The sequence below is a fragment of the Hemibagrus wyckioides genome, linkage group LG12 (genome assembly GCF_019097595.1).
Source record: "Hemibagrus wyckioides isolate EC202008001 linkage group LG12, SWU_Hwy_1.0, whole genome shotgun sequence".
Taxonomy (NCBI): domain Eukaryota; kingdom Metazoa; phylum Chordata; class Actinopteri; order Siluriformes; family Bagridae; genus Hemibagrus; species Hemibagrus wyckioides.
In genome coordinates this window covers 7,057,889-7,079,173 of record NC_080721.1, presented here as the reverse complement: position 1 = coordinate 7,079,173, position 21,285 = coordinate 7,057,889, and the positions used below count along the sequence as shown (strand labels likewise).

The 21,285-nt window shown below is 36.8% G+C and overlaps 1 protein-coding gene across 15 annotated transcripts in view; it reads right to left on the bottom strand.

Moving 5' to 3' along the window:
• Positions 1-21,285, bottom strand: part of adgrb2 (adhesion G protein-coupled receptor B2) — a 389,817-nt gene that overhangs the window by 155,832 nt on the left and 212,700 nt on the right. For 12 of the 15 annotated variants that reach the window (XM_058404654.1, XM_058404659.1, XM_058404647.1 and 9 more), the window contains 8 exons: positions 15,790-15,954; positions 14,068-14,232; positions 12,549-12,650; positions 10,373-10,479; positions 8,440-8,634; positions 8,277-8,345; positions 4,437-4,545; positions 3,302-3,448 (listed from right to left, as the gene is read on the bottom strand). In XM_058404654.1, the coding sequence (XP_058260637.1) occupies positions 3,302-3,448; positions 4,437-4,545; positions 8,277-8,345; positions 8,440-8,634; positions 10,373-10,479; positions 12,549-12,650; positions 14,068-14,232; positions 15,790-15,954 (1,059 nt within the window). The remainder of the gene's footprint in view (positions 1-3,301; positions 3,449-4,436; positions 4,546-8,276; positions 8,346-8,439; positions 8,635-10,372; positions 10,480-12,548; positions 12,651-14,067; positions 14,233-15,789; positions 15,955-21,285) is intronic. The other 3 variants (XM_058404646.1, XM_058404657.1, XM_058404656.1) reach the window with 1 other exon arrangement.

Below are 21,285 nucleotides of genomic sequence, written 5' to 3'. Positions count from 1 at the left end.
GTTTCCTTGCATGAGGCTACTTTAGTTTCCACCATGATGCCTTTGGTTTCTTGCTTCTCTTTCTTCTCCATCCAATCCTTTCTTCTCCTGGGACAGGCTGAGCTCTGGTGAGCCAGGTCTTTAGGGATTATATTCTACTGCAGAAAATGTCAAGGTTGGGAAGAATAGGGCTGCAGTGGATGGACCAAAATGACAGAGGGATAGAGGAAGTGTAGCAGGCATTAACCATAATGAGAACCATAATGGTGAGTAGATGAGGTGCAACAGCAACTGACACCTATGTTTTTGTGAAGATTTAATCCAGCAGAATCCAAATTTGATAAAAAGCAAGCCGCTCCGTTGAATTTCATCAAATCCAATGTCTAATTAAGCGTTATGCATTTGATTCTCTCACTTCTCATATTTTCAAAGTTCAAACACAAGCACTATGACTTCTGACATTTGACAAAAACCTCATATTTCCAGAGGTTACTGCATTCTCATATTTCCAGAGGTTCTCCTTGGTTCCACATGGAATTTCACAAAGCTATCTGGTTTCCACCCACTTCCCCAAAGCATGATGGTAGGTGGATTGGCTAGACTAAACTGCTCCTCGGTATGAATGTGTGTATCCATGGTGTATTCCCACATTATGCCCAGTGCTTCTGGAACCACCTCTAGATCCACTGTGAACCTGACCAAGATAAAGGATTAACTGAAGAACATCCACAAACAATCCAACGGAACTGTCCAAAAAAAAATAAAAATGAAAAAGGGACACAGGTTTGTCTCAGCGATCATTTTACAAGTGGATTTATTTATTTATTTATTTTTTACCAACCAGATGCTGCAATTTCAAAATGTAGTCATGTATAAAATTGCGTATGTTTAGATTACACATATACAATATTGCATAATGTCAGTTTTTGTAGGTTGTTTTGAGCTTATCGCCATATTTACTTATTTTTCCTTTTTTTTATTTTTGCTATTTATGCTTTATCATGGCCACAGTCACAGAAATCCTGAGATCACTGGGTGCGAGGGACATGATGGAGTGGCAGTTTATCACAGGGCTCACAAGTAATAAAAATGTTCAGACAGTGTAAACATAATGTCTAAGTGTAAACAGCTTTGGTTTTGGTTTTGGAACTTCCTTAATCTCTTTGGTGTGTCAGGATCAGGGGTCTGCAACTGGGATACTGCAGTCTGGATGTATTTCTAGTCAGCAAAGTATTTCAGCAGACCACACCAAAGATTTGAAAAAATAAACTGATAAACATATGAAAAAAATACTAATTGTAGTATCAAGTGCATATTTCAGGCTGCTGCACTGCTTGACTGGTCCCACCATCTCTTAGGGTACAAGGTACCCTAAGGTTATACTCAAGACTCTTCTCTGTTGGTGGTGGAATGAACTTCCACTGGACGTCCGCACAGCTGAGTCACTGGCCATCTTCAAACAATGGGTGAAGACCTTACCTCTTCCTGAAGCACTTTAACTAGCTCTTATTTTCCCTGTTTGTTTTATGTATTGTTGTATGTTGAGTTTTTTGATGGTATACCAAGTCTGTGACCTACTGAACCAGTGTTAATGTATTCATTGATAGACACTTTAAAGCACTTCTGTATGTCACTCTAAGAGTGTCTGCAAAATGCCAGAAATCTAAATGTAAATGAAGTACTTGGATGGCATGTATATTTTTTCCCAATTTAGTCATTTTCCAGATCCCACCCATAAGCTATCTCTCTCCTATCGCATGGCAGCTACCAACCAGGAAAGATGGGGCAATCACTTACTTCCTCTGAAGCACCAGAAGCTAACCTCAGCATATTTTCAAACACCCAGACAAATATCCTGTCTGCCCTCTTCTGCATACATAAGCTCAAATATGCCCCTGATTAGCTAGTTCTGTTGTGATTGACAGGGGAGAGATAATAGGCCAGAGAGAATGACCAATTTTGCTTTTTCAACACTTTGCCATAGATGGCTGTGACATTGTAAGGGACTGGAGCTCACAGTCTTACATTTTTTATTGGGTGAATCTGTAGCCTTAGAGGGAAAAGGAAAGGAATTAACAGCAAATGATGGCAAAACACATATTTACATTGTCTCAAGGTTAGAAAGTGCAATGCAAACTGATATCCTTTATATTTCCTCAAGAATCAGTTTTTAAAAGAATTTCTAAATACAAAATAATTTGTTGAACACAGCTCATCAAACCAGTTACCAAGCATTGATAGGATTTTTATTTTATGTATACTTTTAAATCTAATGCTTATCTTTAAGACGATGCTGCTGGTCAAAAGTGATCATGTTCAGCCCACTACATCCCACCCCACTGGACAAACAAATATGAAGTTATATTTGTTTTAACGCTGACAGATTGCTTGGCAAAATATTACTTCTGACATAACAGTGATATATATTCCTTTTTCAAATCAGATCTAGAGTCCATAGCATTTGACTGAATAAATTTTTCCATAACTAATAAATTAAGTTAGAAATAGTGTTCAAACTGCGTATTTCTCCCATAGAGCAAGGCTCAGCTCAGTTCCTGCACATCTTCAGGATAACAATCGGCCATCACAGTCCAAAACTGCACAAGGTCTGACAACTCCTGAATGGAATTCACCTCTTCATTTTCGCAGTTTTCATTTGAACAAAGCCACTGTCCGATAAGGCATTTCTTCTTTCTAACATAATATCACACATAGTGCAGGACAAGGGGATGTCTTATCACCACAGAAGGGGGTGGGGGTGAAGGCTGTCAGGTCTAATGGCTTAGCCTGTAGGAGGAGTGGGAGGAGCTGTTAACCAGACTGGCATTCATTTTCTCTATCATGGTCTGGTTTTTATTTTCCATGTCATTCTGTGTAGCCCTCAATCTTGATCTTTAACGCCCTCCCTCGGGGTCCTAACTAGGTCTTTTCTTTCCCTCTGGCAGGACCTCCTCTTCCTCAATTTCCCAGCTTCCAGAGAAATGAACATCCTCTGACCACAGCCCCCAACTTCCCTCCAACCTCCATTCTCTTTCATCTCACCCTTCTCCTCCATAACACGATCAATTTCTCACTTTGGACCTTAGGGTGATTGAGGTCCTCATAGCTTGAACAGGAAGTGAAAAGATGCATTGACAGATACTGAGAGACATTTGTAAGAGAGAAAAGTGTGAAAGCATAAAACAAAGGAAGGAGACTGAGAGGTAACCTTGGGGCTAGTCAAACTGATGCTCTGTTTGTATGTAAAGTGAAAGAAACCAATTTTTTAGTTTCGAATCATTTGTCCAAAATATTTGTTTCTGCTAGAAGATTTCCAACTCACCATCAGAAGACAGACTGAAGACCTCTTTAGGGATGAAGAGCTTGTCTTCTGCTGAGCGTGCCCAGTCCTTCATCCCCCTCCGTCCCTTCATAGGGAAGTTAATATCACTAGAGACAGCTGACACTGGCTCTCGCTGGATATTGATTACTAATGAGAGAGAAAAATAGCAGATACTTTGAGAATCCACTCTGAATGTCTTGCATACTAATATTTGTTATTAAGATATCTCTCATCTCTTATTTTGCGATGTATTTCTGAGAGTTTCAACTGCTTTCATAGACATGCTGGTCCATTTTTGGTTATCTAATTTGGAAGGGATTGAGTTTTTCATGATTAGGTGGTGAAAGATACATGATTAACTAATTTCAGATGAAGTTCATGTGATTTTTGTTTATTCATGATTTACTCATTCTGTCTTTCTGTTCTGATGTTCTGGTCGCTTGTGATATTTTTGCCGTGTACATTTTTTATTCAGCTTTATTTAATTCTGTTTTATTTTATCCTTGAGCATGATCGATATGGTCTTGAGTGTGTACATTGTATAATCTGGAGTGCAACAGAGCGTTATTCTTTTATTCTGTCCAGATTTCTTAATCTGTACACACAGATAAGGTTCCAAAGCTTATTGTTTTTCATGCTAATATCCCCATCAATACTTGAAATCAATTCTAGCTAACTAGAACTGTGCTGTAACTCAGAACAACTGCATCATACAGTATACACAGCTGACTTACATTCAGTCCATCATTTGTTGTCTCCACCACTTCTATACTGCATTGGATCATTAATATGATATTAAATATTGCTGGGAAATGGGGAAAGAAGCATTTTCTTAAAGAAGTTGATAACAGCAAACCCTAACTGTTATCATGTATGTTTGATATGAATGAAAAATGAGATCTGTCACATCAGAGCTAATGTCACAACTGCTGAATGATTGCAACAATAGAATAAATAGAGGACCAACCAACAAATTAGCACCACAATCTCTAAGCACATATTCTATGCATATCCCAGTGTGTTTCATTCATTTGTGAATTTCCTGAAATCCCTTCACACCATATAAGCATCTTCCAAAGATTATTTTTCCAAACCTTCAACATCTCTGAGTTCTGTAGCTGCTAAGAGCACTCACTGAGGTTAGTGGTGACAGCAAGAAAGCTTTGGAAAGGTTTTTGAGCTTCCCCAATGAGATGAATGAAGTCTTCCACAACTCGCATTAGCAGCGTGGCACCTGGAGAGACCTGGGAAGAGAAAATGCATGTTACAGGAAAGTTCTGTATGCTTTCCATCATACCAAGGCATGGAGCAGGGCAAGCAACTGAGGCTTTAAGGTCTTAGGAAAAAAAACACAATGATACACTAACCAAAAACTACTTCTTAAAAAGCAAAAAAAAAAACAACACAAAAATTAAATAAAATAAGCAAACAAACAAACAAATAAATAAACATTTTTTTTTAAATATTAAAAAATATTTTAACAAATTTATTTTTAAAAAACTTGCCGTTGCTCTTTTTCCCCCACAGTGACTTTTGTATAACTAAAAATTTCCACACCTCACTGAAATTGGAATTTTTGCTTGCTACAGGACACGTGTGTGAGAGAGGAGGCGAGAGTTTGCCAGAACAGCAAATTACAACGTTTATTAACTTTTTCTTGCCTGATTTTTTTTTCCAATAAAGCAATTAAATCCATTTTAATATGCAACAGATGGTAAGAGACAGGGTAGATTGGCTGCACTGTTTGTTTGTAATGAATAATTGAAGCGCTAACACGCTTGCTTATATTTTTGAAATAGGCTTGTTTTCTGCTGTTCTGCTGGGAATAGATCTCATTTGTTTAATTTCGTTTGAGCTCTTTGACATGTAATACTGGCACTCCAGCCAACCTCCCATCCCAAATATAATTAGTTTACAAATACTGTATATTCTTTTGGTTTTATCTTTCATTGGGGGTAATGGGATTGTGTTTCTCTGCCTTAAAGCACAAGGAAACTTTTTTTCCACTTGGATCATTTTTTCGCAGTTTGCCAGTTTTTTTTGGTAAGTAAAAAAAACACAAAAGAACATGCCGTTATAGAAAAATAATCAACCATAGAGTGGGGTGGGGTGTGCCTGACATGCAACGGACTTACTTCCACCACAGCAGAGTTGATTATTATCCAATAACTGCATGTCCTGAACTTTTATTCCTCATATACCGTGAGACAAGATATTTCCTGTCATCACTTATGTTGTAAGTCAAGCTTCTCTTTTTATCTTTTTCTTGAAGATGAAGATGAAAACACAAAGCTCTTCATCCTAAAAACATTCCAGTGTCAGAAATCTGAAAATAGCAGCTTTACCTCTGGTTGTTACAAAGCACTGACACTGAAAGCACAAGACTTCTCCCGAAAATACAAAAAAAAGAAATAAAAAATAGTTCTCCTCACAGAAAACTTCACCATATCAGCTATTTTTTAAAATCTATTTATGTGGAGCATCTGCCATCCAGCTTCCTGTGTAAGTTGTTGCTATAGAAACGGCAACGTATTAGAGCATGTGCATTAATATAAGCCTGTGATTTGCCTCGAACACAGAACTCTAGTCTGAGCTGATGTTAGAGAAAATGAAGTAACACATTCTGATCTAAAAAGGTAATTTAACTTTTCTTACAATTAACCTTTCTCAATTCTCAGTACACACTCCAACCATCACCTTCAGTGTATTACATCTTATCCAGATCTTTACCCTTTTGTTCATGGCATCTAGCCTAATTTTCTCACTGTTATATATTCTTATTTACGAGGACATTCGGGTCTCACTAACGCATGGTTTTGAGGTAGAGTTTGGCACTTAGTCATGTATCTTGGGTGTGTAACAATAAAGAAAACATTAAGCCATTAGGTTCAGTGAACCATGAGAGGGCAAAGATCACGCACAAGAATAAAAATAGCATTAGCACATCTCGGGCGAATATCTTGTTTGGTAAACAGAGATAATTGTAATTGTATTTTTCTCCCTTCCTCTCTCTCTCTCTCTCTCTCTCTCTCTCTAGTGAAAACGTTCAATAGGTTTTAAAGAGATGTAGACTATTAACTGAAGTACTTGACAGAAGAGAACACACAAACACACACACGCCTGATATACAAATGTCCAAGCCAGATCAACAGCTAATACTTCACACATCCCAAATGGCTACATCCCAAATGGCTACTACATCCCCTACACAGAGTGTGAGCAGATATCCAGTTTAGAGTTTCTCAACGAAAAACAAATCCTTTATCTGCTTTCAAATGCAAATCAAATCTGAGATACAGGTTTTATGAAGACAGCAAAGCACGTTAATGTACTTACTAATATTGCAGCTCTTTTATCAAGATGGATTTGACTACATTTGTTTGTTAAGTTCAGAAATAATCTCTGTATCCTACTTGTGATCCTAAATGTAAGAAGCTGTGCTACTGTAAATGTGAACATCATTTTGCGGAGTTACTTCACTTTTAAATATGGAACAAGTTTCATTTCAGTTACACCCAGGCATTACATATGAACAGCATTAAATAAAGAAATTTTAACCAGAATAAAACGGAAGAAAAAAAAAGGCAAGATAATGCATAAATTAAAGAACAAGCAAGAGCAGGGATTCAATTAAGAAGAAATGACTGCAACGGGTCAGTGTGTAAGTCAGTTTGCCTTGTTCTTCTTTTAACGCTGTGAAACATGTTATTAGAGCAAGCACTGGCTGACTGCTAAGTGATCGGTATATACACATGCATTCTGCTTTTCTAACATGGCATCAAAGAGAGTGCAAGGTTTTTCTAAACAAGAGTCAAAAACAATGAAAAATAGCTTAGATCTACAGGTTAACCATTTACTCCACATATTTGACTTATCAAAGCGTGCTTTTGATTTAATAAAAGAATATTACCTTTGAAAAAATATTCTCTTTTGCTTATTATTTCAGACGTGTGAGCTTTTAGATTTAATAGAGTTTTGTGGTTGTGACCAAATGCAAAGTAGCCCTGCAAGTGACAGGGTTAGGGTTTAGGGTTAGGATTTGAGTTAAGGGTAGGAGTAGGGGTTAGGGTAGTGTTTGGTGTTTCTAAAAACTTTTGTAAATCTCTCAGAAATATTTTTCTTTTCCAATTTTTGGCTACTCACAAAATTACGACTAAACAATATGAATTAAACCTTCCAGTAATGCAGCTCAGCCACTGCAGTGCATCAGCTACCGCAGACATACAGTAACTTCTTCTCTTTTTATAGAGTGCTATTTATTATGTCATAATTGAATCAGTAGTCTTATTTGGATTGCTTTCTTTCATGTCATTAATACAGTATTAAATAAATTAGCCTCCCCAAAATGTATTAAATTCACATAATTGGAATATATGAACAAATTAAACTCGATGGCATGATCTCAACAGAAATTGCAGCCACTCATTTAATTATATGACTCATTTATATGATTTGAAGCCTGTCAACTGAGGTCTATATTAGTGAGGCTTCTTATACGTAGATTTCAAACAAACTCTCATAGGATATAAATCTTTTTTTTTTTCCCTTCTAAATAGATTGAAATAAATAACACATTTCTTGTTTCAATGCTTTTGTAAACGGTTTATGAACAAATTCATTCATATCCAGTTTGATAAATGACTCTTGACGTGCCACATTTTCAAAAATAAAGAAATGTTTAAGTCTTGTTTGTGAGATGTAGATATAGTCATTGTTATGAAATTAAGTATAAACTGTATAAGGTTAAGAATCCAGATGGTGGTTAAGAACACAGTCTTGAATGTATGTCTCATTACACAGCAGCGAGGCTCTGCATGTATGAATTAAGTTTAATTCAGCGCTCATTTATTCATTCTGTGTTCGCAGTAGTGATTTTAGTAACCCAAGAAGGAAATTAAAGGGACACAGTGATGCTCATTTTCAGCAGGGTGTACATGGGTACGCACACAGGTATTTATAGAGAGTTGGACGTTACCTGGTGAGCATCTTCCCATTTCTGAAGATTGTCCATGTCCAGCATTAAGCTGACTATCTGGAAAAATTTCTGCAAAACAAACAAACCAGGAATGAGTGAGTACATGAAAGGACCACCAAGATGCAAGTGTGCTTGAATGTGTGTGTGTGTGTGTGTAGTCCACCTGCACGTCGTCGGGAGCTGGGATGTAGGTTGCTCGCTTGAAGGTGTCCGTCACATTTCGGAGAATCTCCACGGAGAATAAGAGGTCACCGCTATAATAGCTGTGGCGGGACATTAACTCCAGGAGACTCCTCACGATCTGAGACATGCCCTCCCCTGCCAGGGTCCTCTGACCCTTCGCAAGATGCTCTCGTAACTGTGGAGAAGAAAGAGGAGATGAGAAATCCTTGCATTACACAATAGATCCGTTTAAATCTATTTATTTATTTAATTTATTTAGAAGGGAATGTCTCATTGCCTAAAGCCATCTGTATTAAAATGACTCATTAGGTTTTATCTTCATCTCAGTCACTTGCCATATGAACAGTTCTTATGGATGATCCTGTGTGTGTTCAAGTATGAGTAAGAGTGCAGGTTAATAGGAGATGAAGGTCATGAGATGGGGGGAAAAAATGTGACCAGACATTCCTGAACATAAGTTGTGTACACTATTTTAAAAATATAAGCAGAATTAATTAGTAGAAACAAAATAGAATGATAAAACAGTAGAATGATACAGGATAAAAATATAAAGATTTTTCAATAAATATAGAACTTTTTAGACAAATCATATCCAGAAGTTCTACAAAATATTTCAGATAATTTAGAATAAATAAATAAATATTAACAGATGAATATTTGATATTTTATTTTACTTATTTATTTAATAAGTAAATATAATAATAATAATAATAATAATAATAATAATAATAATAATAATAATAATAATAATAAAATTATGTGAGAATAAAAAAATAAAACAAATCCTGCACTCAGGGAAGGGGTTTGTGATATTACAGATAATTACAATATTTTAATAAGGAAATATCTGGGTAATTTTAGATATCACCCAGCCCTAATGTTCGCAAACAGGCAGATAATATGCTCAATGCTAATGACAGAACTCCTCTGCTAATGTCATTGCTCAGTGCTAATGAGTAAACTCTATTCAAACTCAGCCCCCAAGTGGAAAAACACAGATTGAAGCTTTGAAAGTAAATTGACCCCATTGATCCACATTTGGAGCAAAGTGTATGCTGTTTGGGAGAATTGGCATCCGCTACAGTAAACCCAATCACAAACTCGCTGAAGAACAGGCCAGGTTCTCCTCTCACTGATTACTTGTTTATAGTCCAAAAAGGATGGAGCAGTCATCGATTGACTAATGATATTCTTGTGGGTCCAAGACAATAGCAATCAGGACGAGGCAAACGTTATGTGATTATAATGAAGGGTTAGTGAACAGGTTAACAGTGTAATCAGCCTGATTTAATCATGGTTAGGAAAAAATCGCTGACCCCTTCGGGCTAGCTTCATTAAAAATAATTAAATAACTCAAAAATGAAATAAAGAAATTAATAGATAGATAAATAAATAATTGCTTAATTAGAGCAGAGAAAAGGCCAGAGTTCAACAATCAGAAGTGATAAATGTCACGTGCAACACAAATGGTGAATCAATCAGTGATATAGTTCTTTGTGCTCACAGGAATAAGACGAGAAAGAAAAGGAAGAGATGAAGAAGCTGGACATGATGACACATGAGGAGAAGGAGAAGCTGAAAGTATGATTTCAACAGATTCTGAAACTTAGATTTAGAGCAATATAATTGTAATATTCCGTCATTCATTCTTTTATCCATCCATCCAACCACCCACCCACCCATCCATCCATTTATTTCTAGCTACCATTACATGTTTTCAACACCAAAAAGCTTCTGATCCATGTATGTTGCATTAATAATGTTTTCTGCAAACAATATGTTCAAGTCAATTGACTTGAATTAGGCTGAATGAATGTAACATACACCGACCCTTTCACATGCAGAGATCCCACATCAGATCCGATATGTGTGAAAATATTTTCATACAATTCATAAAAAAATATGTTACTTACAGATAAATGTAAATATCTATATTCAAGTGAGATGCATCGGGCGAAGCTCGGAGGACCCCAGTAAGCAACTCCATTAGCGTCCAGCAAACATCGACGACTAGCAGATCCTGTAGAGAATCAGCAGAAAGAAGCAAGACCCAAATGTTTCATCTCTGTTACACAAGATGGAAAAAATAAAATAAAAAATAAACTGATCAGTTTTAGAAAGCCTGTCGAATAATAAACAGACTAGAATTCAAACTGGTCCAAAAATGCCTCTGGTAAACATCACAGAGAAAATCATGCTGCTAAACCACATTTACTCAAACTTGCATCATGCTGCTTCTGTGCAATGGGCCATGACTGTGCGCTCGCCCATCAGCCTAACACTGAGACTGATATTTAGCATCCTGTGCAAAACCCAATGCTCCATTCACACACTGAGCAGCAGGAAGACAAGAAGCAAAGTCTCATAGGTGAAAACTATGATAACTCACCTGCCTGTAGGACTTTTTTGGTATTTTCCACCTTATTGTGGAGGATTGTTAGTCTCTAGAGGTGACTGTGTTTACCACTGTGTTTAGAGCTCATGCTTCAAAGGCGTCATTTATTAGGACTGTTTTTATTACATATAAATCAGTGGAGGCCTTCGGCCTGCTTCCATATAAATTATATTGTCCTGAAATCCAAGTCTACTACTAAAAAGTGCTTTTATTTTAGTTATGGACCAGAAATGAAATTTATTAGGTCAAATACCATTTTTCAAAGTTATATTCCATGGTTTTTACTACAAAAAAGTTTGTTCTTCTTGGCTGAAAAAAAATGGTACAATGCAAACCACATAAAAGATATAAGTCAATATCAGGTGGCATTTATAAAACCACATAAATACCCTGATACACATTAAATGTGTCCATACTGAAATATTTGGGTTTAGCGAGTCAGCTTAGTGCTGTATTTACTTTACTTTTAAATGAAATTAGAAGCTGTCTGTTTGCTAAGTCTTACTGTGCATAAATTGATTAAAAGTAGTAACTCAACTCAAGATTTTCATCGTGGATGTCATTCAAGTTCAGATATTAATTCTAAATATTAATATTTAAATTGTTCAAATTGTTTTTCTCTATTGTATGAATAATACTAATAATACTGAATAATAATTGTGACATTACAAATATTAAAAATAAAAAAAGTGGATTAAAAATAACAAAAACAAACAATTGATAAATCAAAGGCAAACCCCATAATCAGTCATATTTCCATTTCAGATAAGGAAATCATAATGAATGAATAAATAAATAAATAAATAAATAAATAAATAAATAAATAAATAAATAAATAAATAAAATCACTGTTTGGCCTTTTGCTAATGCATGATAAAAATCACTTTTATCACTGTTTTAACTTAATCTGAACTCAAGTTTTAGACTGTACTTTTGGCCATATATGGGTTTTATAAGCATATATTTCACCCTCATGATATGCCGTGCAGCTCACAACACATACTGAGCTTCTAATCCATAACAAGCTCCAAAATTAATTGCACTCAAATCATCTTATTTTGGCAGTAGTCAGGAGGTGATTGCCTGTGGTGAGCTTTAGGAAATGAATAATTGCATCACTGATGGGGTTTCATTGTGTGTTTTACTGATCACAAAAATCTTTCAGGACATGAAACTAGCACATCGGTTTTTTAGGAGTCGGTTTAGTACGTGTAACTTTTTATTATTTGCATGTTTGTGAGCATTTACTGTAACCTGTAAACAGTCATGAAGTGGAGAACTACAGGATTTCAAACTCATAGCCTTACAGCATGGGTAAGAAAATCTGAAGCCAATTCATGTGGCATATCAAATCAAAGCATGTTATTGTAAAATAATATTGATTCATTAACTGTTATGTAATGTTTTATGGACTTTACTGAGGAGGCTGTGGGAACTAAGATGTTTAATTGTGGAGTGTTGATGGACTGAAGAGACTTTTAGCTAACATTAGAGTAGTTTTTGTTACTCAGCCTCATCAGCCTCAGGACCACCTTCATTCACCTGCACTAAAAGTTTCACCAGTACCTCCCTCCCCCAGCCCAATCCCAATCCCTCTAATGAAAACATTCTGGGAACAGTGTAGTTCAGCTTGGATAAACGTAAATGCGTTGTGAGACCTGTTCTCAGGGTGTCTGGGACAATGACTCACTCACCAGTGGCATTTGTTGGACATTTGTTGTAGACCGTCTCTCCAGCTGAAGCTCTCTTCCACGTCATTAAACCTTGGTACTCATCCTTGCATATCTCATGAGGTGCTGTAGACAACACATGCGAAAACACACACATGTAAGATTCTGTGGTATTATAAGTTATATAAGATAAGTAATATGAGATTATAAGACATGTCTTTTTCTCATTTGTCTTCAGTCCATCTAGCATGTCTGTCTATTCTTGCACATATGACTAGATCAGTTTTTTGTACTTTCTTTACTGTACAGATTCTCACATTGTGTATCTGCACTTTTTTGACCTGAATGGTGGCCTTCTTTTTATAGAACAAACATTTAAACAAGCAACGTTGTTTACGACGGCTTTTAATATTAATGTAATTATTAAATCCAGATATTTTTTCTTATACAAAAACACTGGTTTAAAAAGTCATTACAGTTGTAATGCTTTATGATTATCACATAATAACACATTTCATGTTATTCCACCATTATACACAATAGGGAGGGGAAAAAAACAAGGCAAAATTAATAATGTAGATAATTTAAAAAAAAATAAAAAAAATTCTCATAAACACAAGGAAACTGTTTAAAGAAAAAGTTCTCTCGAAAAACATTAACACCTCTAATATTAATTGTTAGATCATTTCAAAAGCCCAATCCAATGCTGTACAGACAAAACGTTTAAGAATCCTTTCTAATGCTAAAATATCACTAATGTCATGTGATATTCTTTTCATGAATTCTTTTTTTTTTTTTTTGCTCATTTTCATGACGAACACCAGTAATTCTGAAGGACACTATGATATTGTAAATTATCTATTGAAAGCAATTAAATTACTTTAAGCTGTCTTCAGCCACCACATCAAACTGCTTTTCTTGGTCTTTAAACAGCATTAAAACAGAGTACAAAAAATGTGGTGGCAGAGTTTCACAAAAAGGTTTAAAATTTATGTCTTCCCACAAAGTTCTTGGACAGATCTTTGTCTTTAAGGCACTGGCGCAGTGCTATCAAAGTCCTGATATAAGCACTGCAGCGATGCCTGACATTTATTTAATCTATAGCCTCCCAAAGCTACAGTCAAAGAGCCGCTTATTAAAATCTGCTGTTTGCTGTGCTGCTCTGACAAATCACATGGGAGGACATGGCTCTGCTGAAGGAGAGAGAGGGGAAAATAAGGCAGAGGAGGAAACAGAAGGCAGACTGTCAAATGGGAAGAGAGAGAGAGAGAGAGACCTACAGGTGCACAAGATAGACAAGCAGGAAGGAAAAGCAAGACACCCAGACAAACAGAGAGCATGCAAGTAAGGGAGGAAGGGGAAAAACAGATGCTGGGTTAGATGGAAAGATGGAAGCAAAAGAAAAAGACAGATGCCCAGAGAGAAAGGAGAAAAGAGGAGGGGAAAAAGAAGAAAGATGAAATGCAATCTGATTATAGAAATGCAGAATGAGTGAAGGACACATGTTTGATCTGCTTGAGAAAAGGGGAACACACACACACACCTGGGCACTTCTTGTCGTTGCAGGAGCGCACTTCCTCCCCGGTGCCATCGCAGGGGTAATTCTGGACTCCTGTGCCTTCACACATCCGAAAGCGGCGCTGCCAGCCTGAATCGCATGTCTTCGAGCACAGACTCCACTGGTTCCATGCTCCCCAGTTCCCACCTCCTGACAGATGAACAGGGTAAATGAATGAATAAGTACAAAAGTGACACTTTTCCTTAAGATGATGAGACAAGGTGTATGTAGATTAGACATGAACTCGGATTTTGTCATTATTTCCACTGCCAAGCAAAGCGTGCCAAAGCATGCTGAATTGTAATGTGTGAGCTGAGCTGAGGACGTTTGAGTTCTGCTTAAAATAGTGCAGACTTAACATTCGCTGGACATAAATACAGCAATTTTCAGCAGTGTCGTGAATTTCTGTGAGGCACTGTTGCCGCTTTTCGGGCTGACTTAATCCAGTGTTTCCAAAAACTGTCTTCTGGTTCAGATTCATTTGAATGTATTTAGCTCCAGCAATATTTGCTTATTGATATATGTTTATGTAGATGTATGTGCATGGGTTTTTAGTAATAGTTGACTACTTCTGCCTTGTCGCCACTTTAACACAGCTTACGTTCACAAAAAAATGGGATACAGGGGAAAAGCCAGGATACAGACAACCCATGGTTCAGATTTGTCACAAAACCAAACCGTGCCACATTGTGCACTGGGAAAAAAAGAAAAAAAGAATAAATCAAATCATGAGCCTGATCTGTAAGTGCCTGATGGAAATCATTAAAACCTGCAGTATCCATGCTTCCAGCATAGAACTCTCTCTCAACAAACTGATGAGTTTTTTTCCCTCTAAAACAAGGAGAAGAAGGCAAAGGGATTAGCAATAATCAAAACCAGAAGCATGCAGGCAATCAGGAGATGAGCAAACAGGTGTACACAGGGTTAGACTAAACAGAAAATCAAGAGACAAAACATTAACTGAACCTGTCAGACAAAACAAGCAAATAGAAAAGCTTATGAGTGTGACGGTTAAAATGGCTGGAATGAAGCTGCGTAAATTATGAGGGAGTTTAAGGTGTGTGTGTGTGTTAAATTATTAAAAGTGTGTGTTTTTAGAAGTCAAGAGAGTCTAGGTTTTGTAATATGTTGTAGATTGTAAATATATATAAATAGTAAACAGATATATATATATGGAACCAAATCATCCATCCATCCATCCATCCATCTTGAAATTGTCACTGAATACAATTCATAGCGACCTACTATTTCTGATCCACAATTACTTGTGATCTAGTAGAAGTCATTGAAACATATTTTTCTTCTTCTTGTTCTTCCTCTTCTTAAACCATTGATCGCCATATGAAATGGGTCTCCATGAAATAAAAAGAAAATATTCCAACAAATATGTTTTTATATGAGGTAATCTTCTGAAAAATTAAAGCTCTTGCTTCAGAAATTTTTTTGCTTAGGGTTGCTCAGTGATTTTTTATTTATTTATTTATTATGGATTAATAAGCCAAGTATGAAAAAGAGAGCGTTCTTGTTGGTAAAGCACACAGATGTTTCAGCTCTTTGCTAAAAAAAAGAGCAGATAAAAGATAAGCAGATAAAAGATTGATAAAAAAAAAAAGCAGACTGTTTAGCATGCCCATAAGATATGAGCATTTTGATCAGCTATATAAAGCTACGATCACATCTAGAAGAAATGGTGTGTTTGTGACGTACCATCACAAGGCTTGTTAGTGCACTCCCTCGTTTCTGAGTGCGGACCTTTACACTCGGCCCAGCCGTGTACAGACACACTGCAGCGCCGCTGCCTTTGTTGAGTGCCAGTTCCACATGATACTGAACAACGAGACCAAGGAGCCCAATCCAACCACTGCCCCTCCACTTGAGAGAAAGAGAGAGAAAGAGAGAGAGAGAGAGAGAGAGAGAGAGAGACAGAGAGAGAGGCAAAGAGTGAAAGACAGAAAGACAGAGACAAAGTAAGTGAGAGAGGGAGTAAAAGAAGACAGAGTTAGAAAGAGAGAGAGAGAGAGAGAGAGAGAGAGAGAGAGAGAGAGTAAAAAAAAGACAGAGGGAGAGTGTCAGAAACAGAGAGAGAGAGAAAGGGTGAAAGACAGAAAGACAGAGACAAAGTAAGTGAGAGAGAGAGTAAAAGAAGACAGAGAGAGAGAGAGAGAGAGAGAGAGAGAGAGAGAGTAAGAAAAAGACAGAGGGAGAGAGTCAGAGACAGAGAGAGAGAGAAAGGGTGAAAGACAGAGACAAAGTAAGTGAGAGAGGGAGTAAAAGAAGACAGAGAGAGAGAGAGAGAGAGAGAGAGAGAGAGAGAGAGAGAGTAAAAAAAAGACAGAGGGAAAGAGTCAGAAACAGAGAGAGAGAGAAAGGGTGAAAGACAGAGACAAAGTAAGTGAGAGAGAGAGCAAAAGAAGACAGAGAAAGAGAGAGAGAGAGAGAGAGAGAGAGAGAGAGAGAGAGAGAGAGAGAGTAAAAAAAGACAGAGGGAGAGAGTCAGAGACAGAGAGAGAGAGAAAGGGTGAAAGACAGAAAGACAGGCAAAGTAATTGAGAGAGGGTGTAAAAGAAGACAGAGAGAGAGAGTAAAAAAAGACAGCGACAGAGAGACACAGAGAGAGAAAGACAGACACAAAATAAGTGAGAGAGAGTAAAAGACAGAGTTAAAGAGAGACAGAGCGACAGAAAGAGAGAGATAGAGAGACGAGAGAGAGAGTCAGAATGAGCAACAGAGACTGACAGGGAGAAGAGAGGAAACTGTCAGAAATAGCAAAATTGCAAGAAATTGCACAAACACAAAAAAAAACAATAAATAAAAAACTGCAATATATTTGGGTCAAACAGTCTGAGTCTTCTATTAGGAACTGCTTTTAGTTAGTCATATATTAAACATTATTATATACCACATAGCTTGATTCAGATCAGGAGGTTAAAGAAAATACATTTTCTTTAACAGCAGCTCTGACAATAGTTTCAGCTGCAAGGATGATATTAATATGCTCATTTTTTTAATGCCTTCTGTGGTAACATCTTTCACAGGGACTTGTAAGACAGAGGCTCCACATAAATGGATTTAAAAATGGATAAGGACTGATATAAAATATTTTCTGTGAGGAGATGCTTATTGAATATCTTTTGGAAGGAGTCTCCAGTGCCTTACTAACTTTATGTGAGATGGAGAAAGAGAGAGATGAATACCTGCTATAATGTAAAGGATAACAGGAACTAACATTTAAACCTGTGACACAAAACATTTTTGGATGTAGCGTTATTGAAAAATAGTCAACGATGTGGTGGTAACAGAAACCTTTGACAAATCCCCTAGCTACCTGATGAGCAGCTCAACTCGTGCTCTTATTATGACATGTTTTGGTTTTCCTGTTTCCGTCTCTGTTTAGTAATTGGTTTATTTCCTGATTGTGTTTGTCTGATCTCCATTTACAGCTTGATTAGTTTGGCTATTTATACCCTTCTGTAGATTTGTCTCTAATTCGTTTCTTAATTCTTATTGTGCATTTATATTAATTTAGAGACTTTTTTACGGTGTGTCTCAATCCGTTACCTAGCTCCCTAGCTTGTGAATCATATCATGTACACAAGACTGGATACCGATAAGAACCCTGGCTCCTTATCTACTTTAGTTGTCTACATTGTCGTGTTGTAAACTGTCACCACTGTCGATTATTAACAACAAGCAGGACCGATATATAATGATGTTTAAATTACAAGAGGAAAAATAATTTCTGTGCTCCAGGAAAGATTGCAGGCTAGCTAGATAATTTTTAGAAAATCGTTAAACACTTATAAGTCAATCAAACCGTATGCAGAATGTCAAATAAAGTTAAAAATCACTAACGTAAGTAATCTTTTGAGAGCTACCTAGTACCTACATTTGTCGACACAGTTGGCTTGAATCTCCACCAATTTTTTTCCAGCTGAGAGGCTTCAGTAAATGTGACATTTCCGTTAAGTGAGCATTGATGATCCCTGTTTTTTGTGGTGCATTGTGGGACTATAGGTAGAAGAAATCTAAAATGCAAGCTCAGGTCTGAGGAGGTTAAAATGGCCGCCATTCTGATCAGTGCCCTGGCTACTGAACTAAAGACCTGATTAAGACACACCCTTTGTTTCAGTATTTCCTGTTTTTGACTCTTGAGCCTTCTCTGCTTTATAATTATGAATTTGTCCTTTCTGGCATTGCCTATATTTGTCTTGATGAGATTTGGAAAGTCCTCGAAAGATAACATGCGAGTTTTTGCATTCGCATCCTGCTTTTACTTCATGGTGGCCATCGCACAGGGAACTGTTGATTATTTTCCTGAAAAAGCACACCTTGTCGTGGTTTATTCTTTCAATTCAAGATTTTCTTAACTTGGTTCTGAATCCTATTAGTCAAGAATATATTAATCACATATAACACACATATGTTTATAACAAAGAGTGCCATTTTTTTCTTTCTCCACAGTGGCACTTCTGTTTTTTCTTTCTTTCTTCATTTTTATTATTTCACAAACTCTTGTTATGAATGTTGCTAAACATAATTTGGTCAAATTTGTCAAAAGGACATCAGCTTATTACCAGAAACTGATACACTAAAGCCTTTTTAATCGTCAGCTCAGACATTCGGGCCCTGTATGCCGCAGGAAAAAGGCAGAGAAGAGCAGAAAGAAACATGACAGGATCTAGTTAATAAGACAGAATGACAGAACAACAAACAAGCCGACACTGATGCAGACTCAAGCAGAGAAGCAGGCTGTGTCTGTAATCCTGGAGATTGGACACTGCTGTAATGATTCACTGTCATATACTGTATGAACCCATTTTGAACTGCAGCAGACTATAACAAAGACAAGTCTTGTCTTGACCTGCTCCATTGTTTTGAGTCACCTTAAACCCCAAACTACCATTTATGTTTTCTGCAATGCAGCAATCAGAAAAGTCTCTGCTTTCCTCTGATATCATACAATATGTGTATTTATTTAAATCGCTATTATTTTACACATTTAAATAATGAACCTAATAGTTGCATAGCTGGATTATGTTCCAAAAATCAATCTGTACTACCGCAGTCAGTAATATTTACAGTTAATATTATCCCTATATAATAATAAACTGTTTATTAACCATTTAGAGTTACTTGTAATATTGTAGAACATCCATAAGAAAAGTTAGCTCCTCTTATAACTAGAGCAGCTATAATCAACTGCTCCCTCAGCAGCTTGTCATGTTACCCAAAAACATAAAAAACATAATCAAAAATCTCTGGATACCTCGGAGTTTCCCAAGGCAGCAAACTTCAGACTGCTGATACTTACATAATAATCTCCTCACAGAAACTTCACAATATCCACAATGATATGATATTTCTTTGTTAAATAGGAGCATGTTTTATTTATTTATTTATTTATTTATTTATTTATTAGGCTTTGTGAATGTTTTTATGAATCCGTGATTTTATAACAGAAGTACATTAATCAGCACCTTATGACCAATCAGATACAATAATTCAATATTACTGTGTTATAAATCAACATAAATCAAACTGATGTATTAATGCATCATCACACTCCTATATCTACTCCTATATTTCTGAGATCATCACTGTGACAACTTTAAGATCAGATTGTGACTTTTTTTTTTATCCCGTCATAACCTTGATCTTAAAGCTTAAATTGACAACCCAAACCTGTGTAATGATGTTTATCTGACCTGTTTCCCAGCAGAGAAGCCCTCTGACTCAAACCTGACACTATTCCTACCTCTTGCAAATGACTATCTTCTATTGTCTCCATCTCCATATGATGCATGAGCTGACCGGGGAAATGTGAAGAAATATGTGTTCAAGCCGATTTCAGTATGATTAATGGTGTATGTTAAAAACATATTTGCTTTGCCAATTGAACGCGCACGGAAGAGGAAGCACAAGATGGAAAATAATGGCCTTGCCATCTCTACTCAGTGCAACACAGCTCATATACACGTTTTTTCTTCTTCTTCTTCATGTTTAAAGTACTATTAAGGCTTATTCAGTACACCTGCAGCATTTGAGGCCTAACACAGTGCTCGTGATTAATCAGGTAAAGATCAGTCATGCGAGTTATGACAGGTTGACCTACACAAGGAGGAAACACGCAGCTTGAGATAATCGCATATGCAACAGCAGAAAAGTGTGATAATTAACACCAATCATCTGATGCTCATAATTCTGATTGGTGCTGTGTGTGTGTGTGTGTGTGTTTGGATGCTGCTCTGAATGGTGAGATCATCGCTCAAAGAAATGGTCAGAGATGAGCATTCACTTGCCAGGAGAGATTGCAAATGGAGTGAGAGACAAGAGTGTGTGAGAGAGAGAGGTCTAGAAAGTTTAGTAGTTCTTGGATTGTTGGAGAGCATTAGCCACTGACATGAATTAGCTGCAGTATACAGCATGCCTTCTGACCTCTACAGAAAGCACAAAAAATGAATTAATTAAAGGAAGGAAGGAAGGAAGGAAGGAAGGAGGGAGGGAACAAAAGAAGGACAAGAATAAGAAGGGGAAAATACGTTGCTGAATAAAAAAAGTGTTGATTCAATTCGTCAGAAGTGAGAAAAACATGCAACTTTTCTTTAAGGTGAAAATAAAGTAAATCAAACAAACATATAAATAGGTTGAGAGAGAGAGAGAGAGAGAGAGAGAGAGAGAGAGAGAGAGACATGAATAAATATTCAAACTTCTGTGAACAAATTTCGGTTCTTTGACACTGAATAAACATATTATTGTCATTAGTAATCCATTTACATAAGCATCTTTCTTCTGACTGGGAAATGTTGTATCTGTGCTAGTCATACCAAGAAAGCTATGAAAACAGGAAAGAGTGGAGCGACAGCGATAGACTGCCATCCATTTTGGGAAGCAGCCAGCAGTCAGATTTGTGGCCTGCTGTCACAGTCAGGCTGCGACGCTTTTAAAATAATTGTTCCTTTTTGTCTTCTCTTGCTCTTTGTTTATGATTAATACCTTTGTTACTAACTTTGTTCTTTCCTTCATGTTATTTACTCTGGCAATAATAGAATCAGGAACGTTCATCACAAAAAGAAATGCTTTGCCGAAATAGGTAGAGGAGAGAGAGAGAGTGAGAGAGAGAGAGAGACAGAGGAAATAGGTTCTTTTTTCCTTTATATTTAAATATATACCACACAGAGCAATTTCTGTAACATATGTCCATCT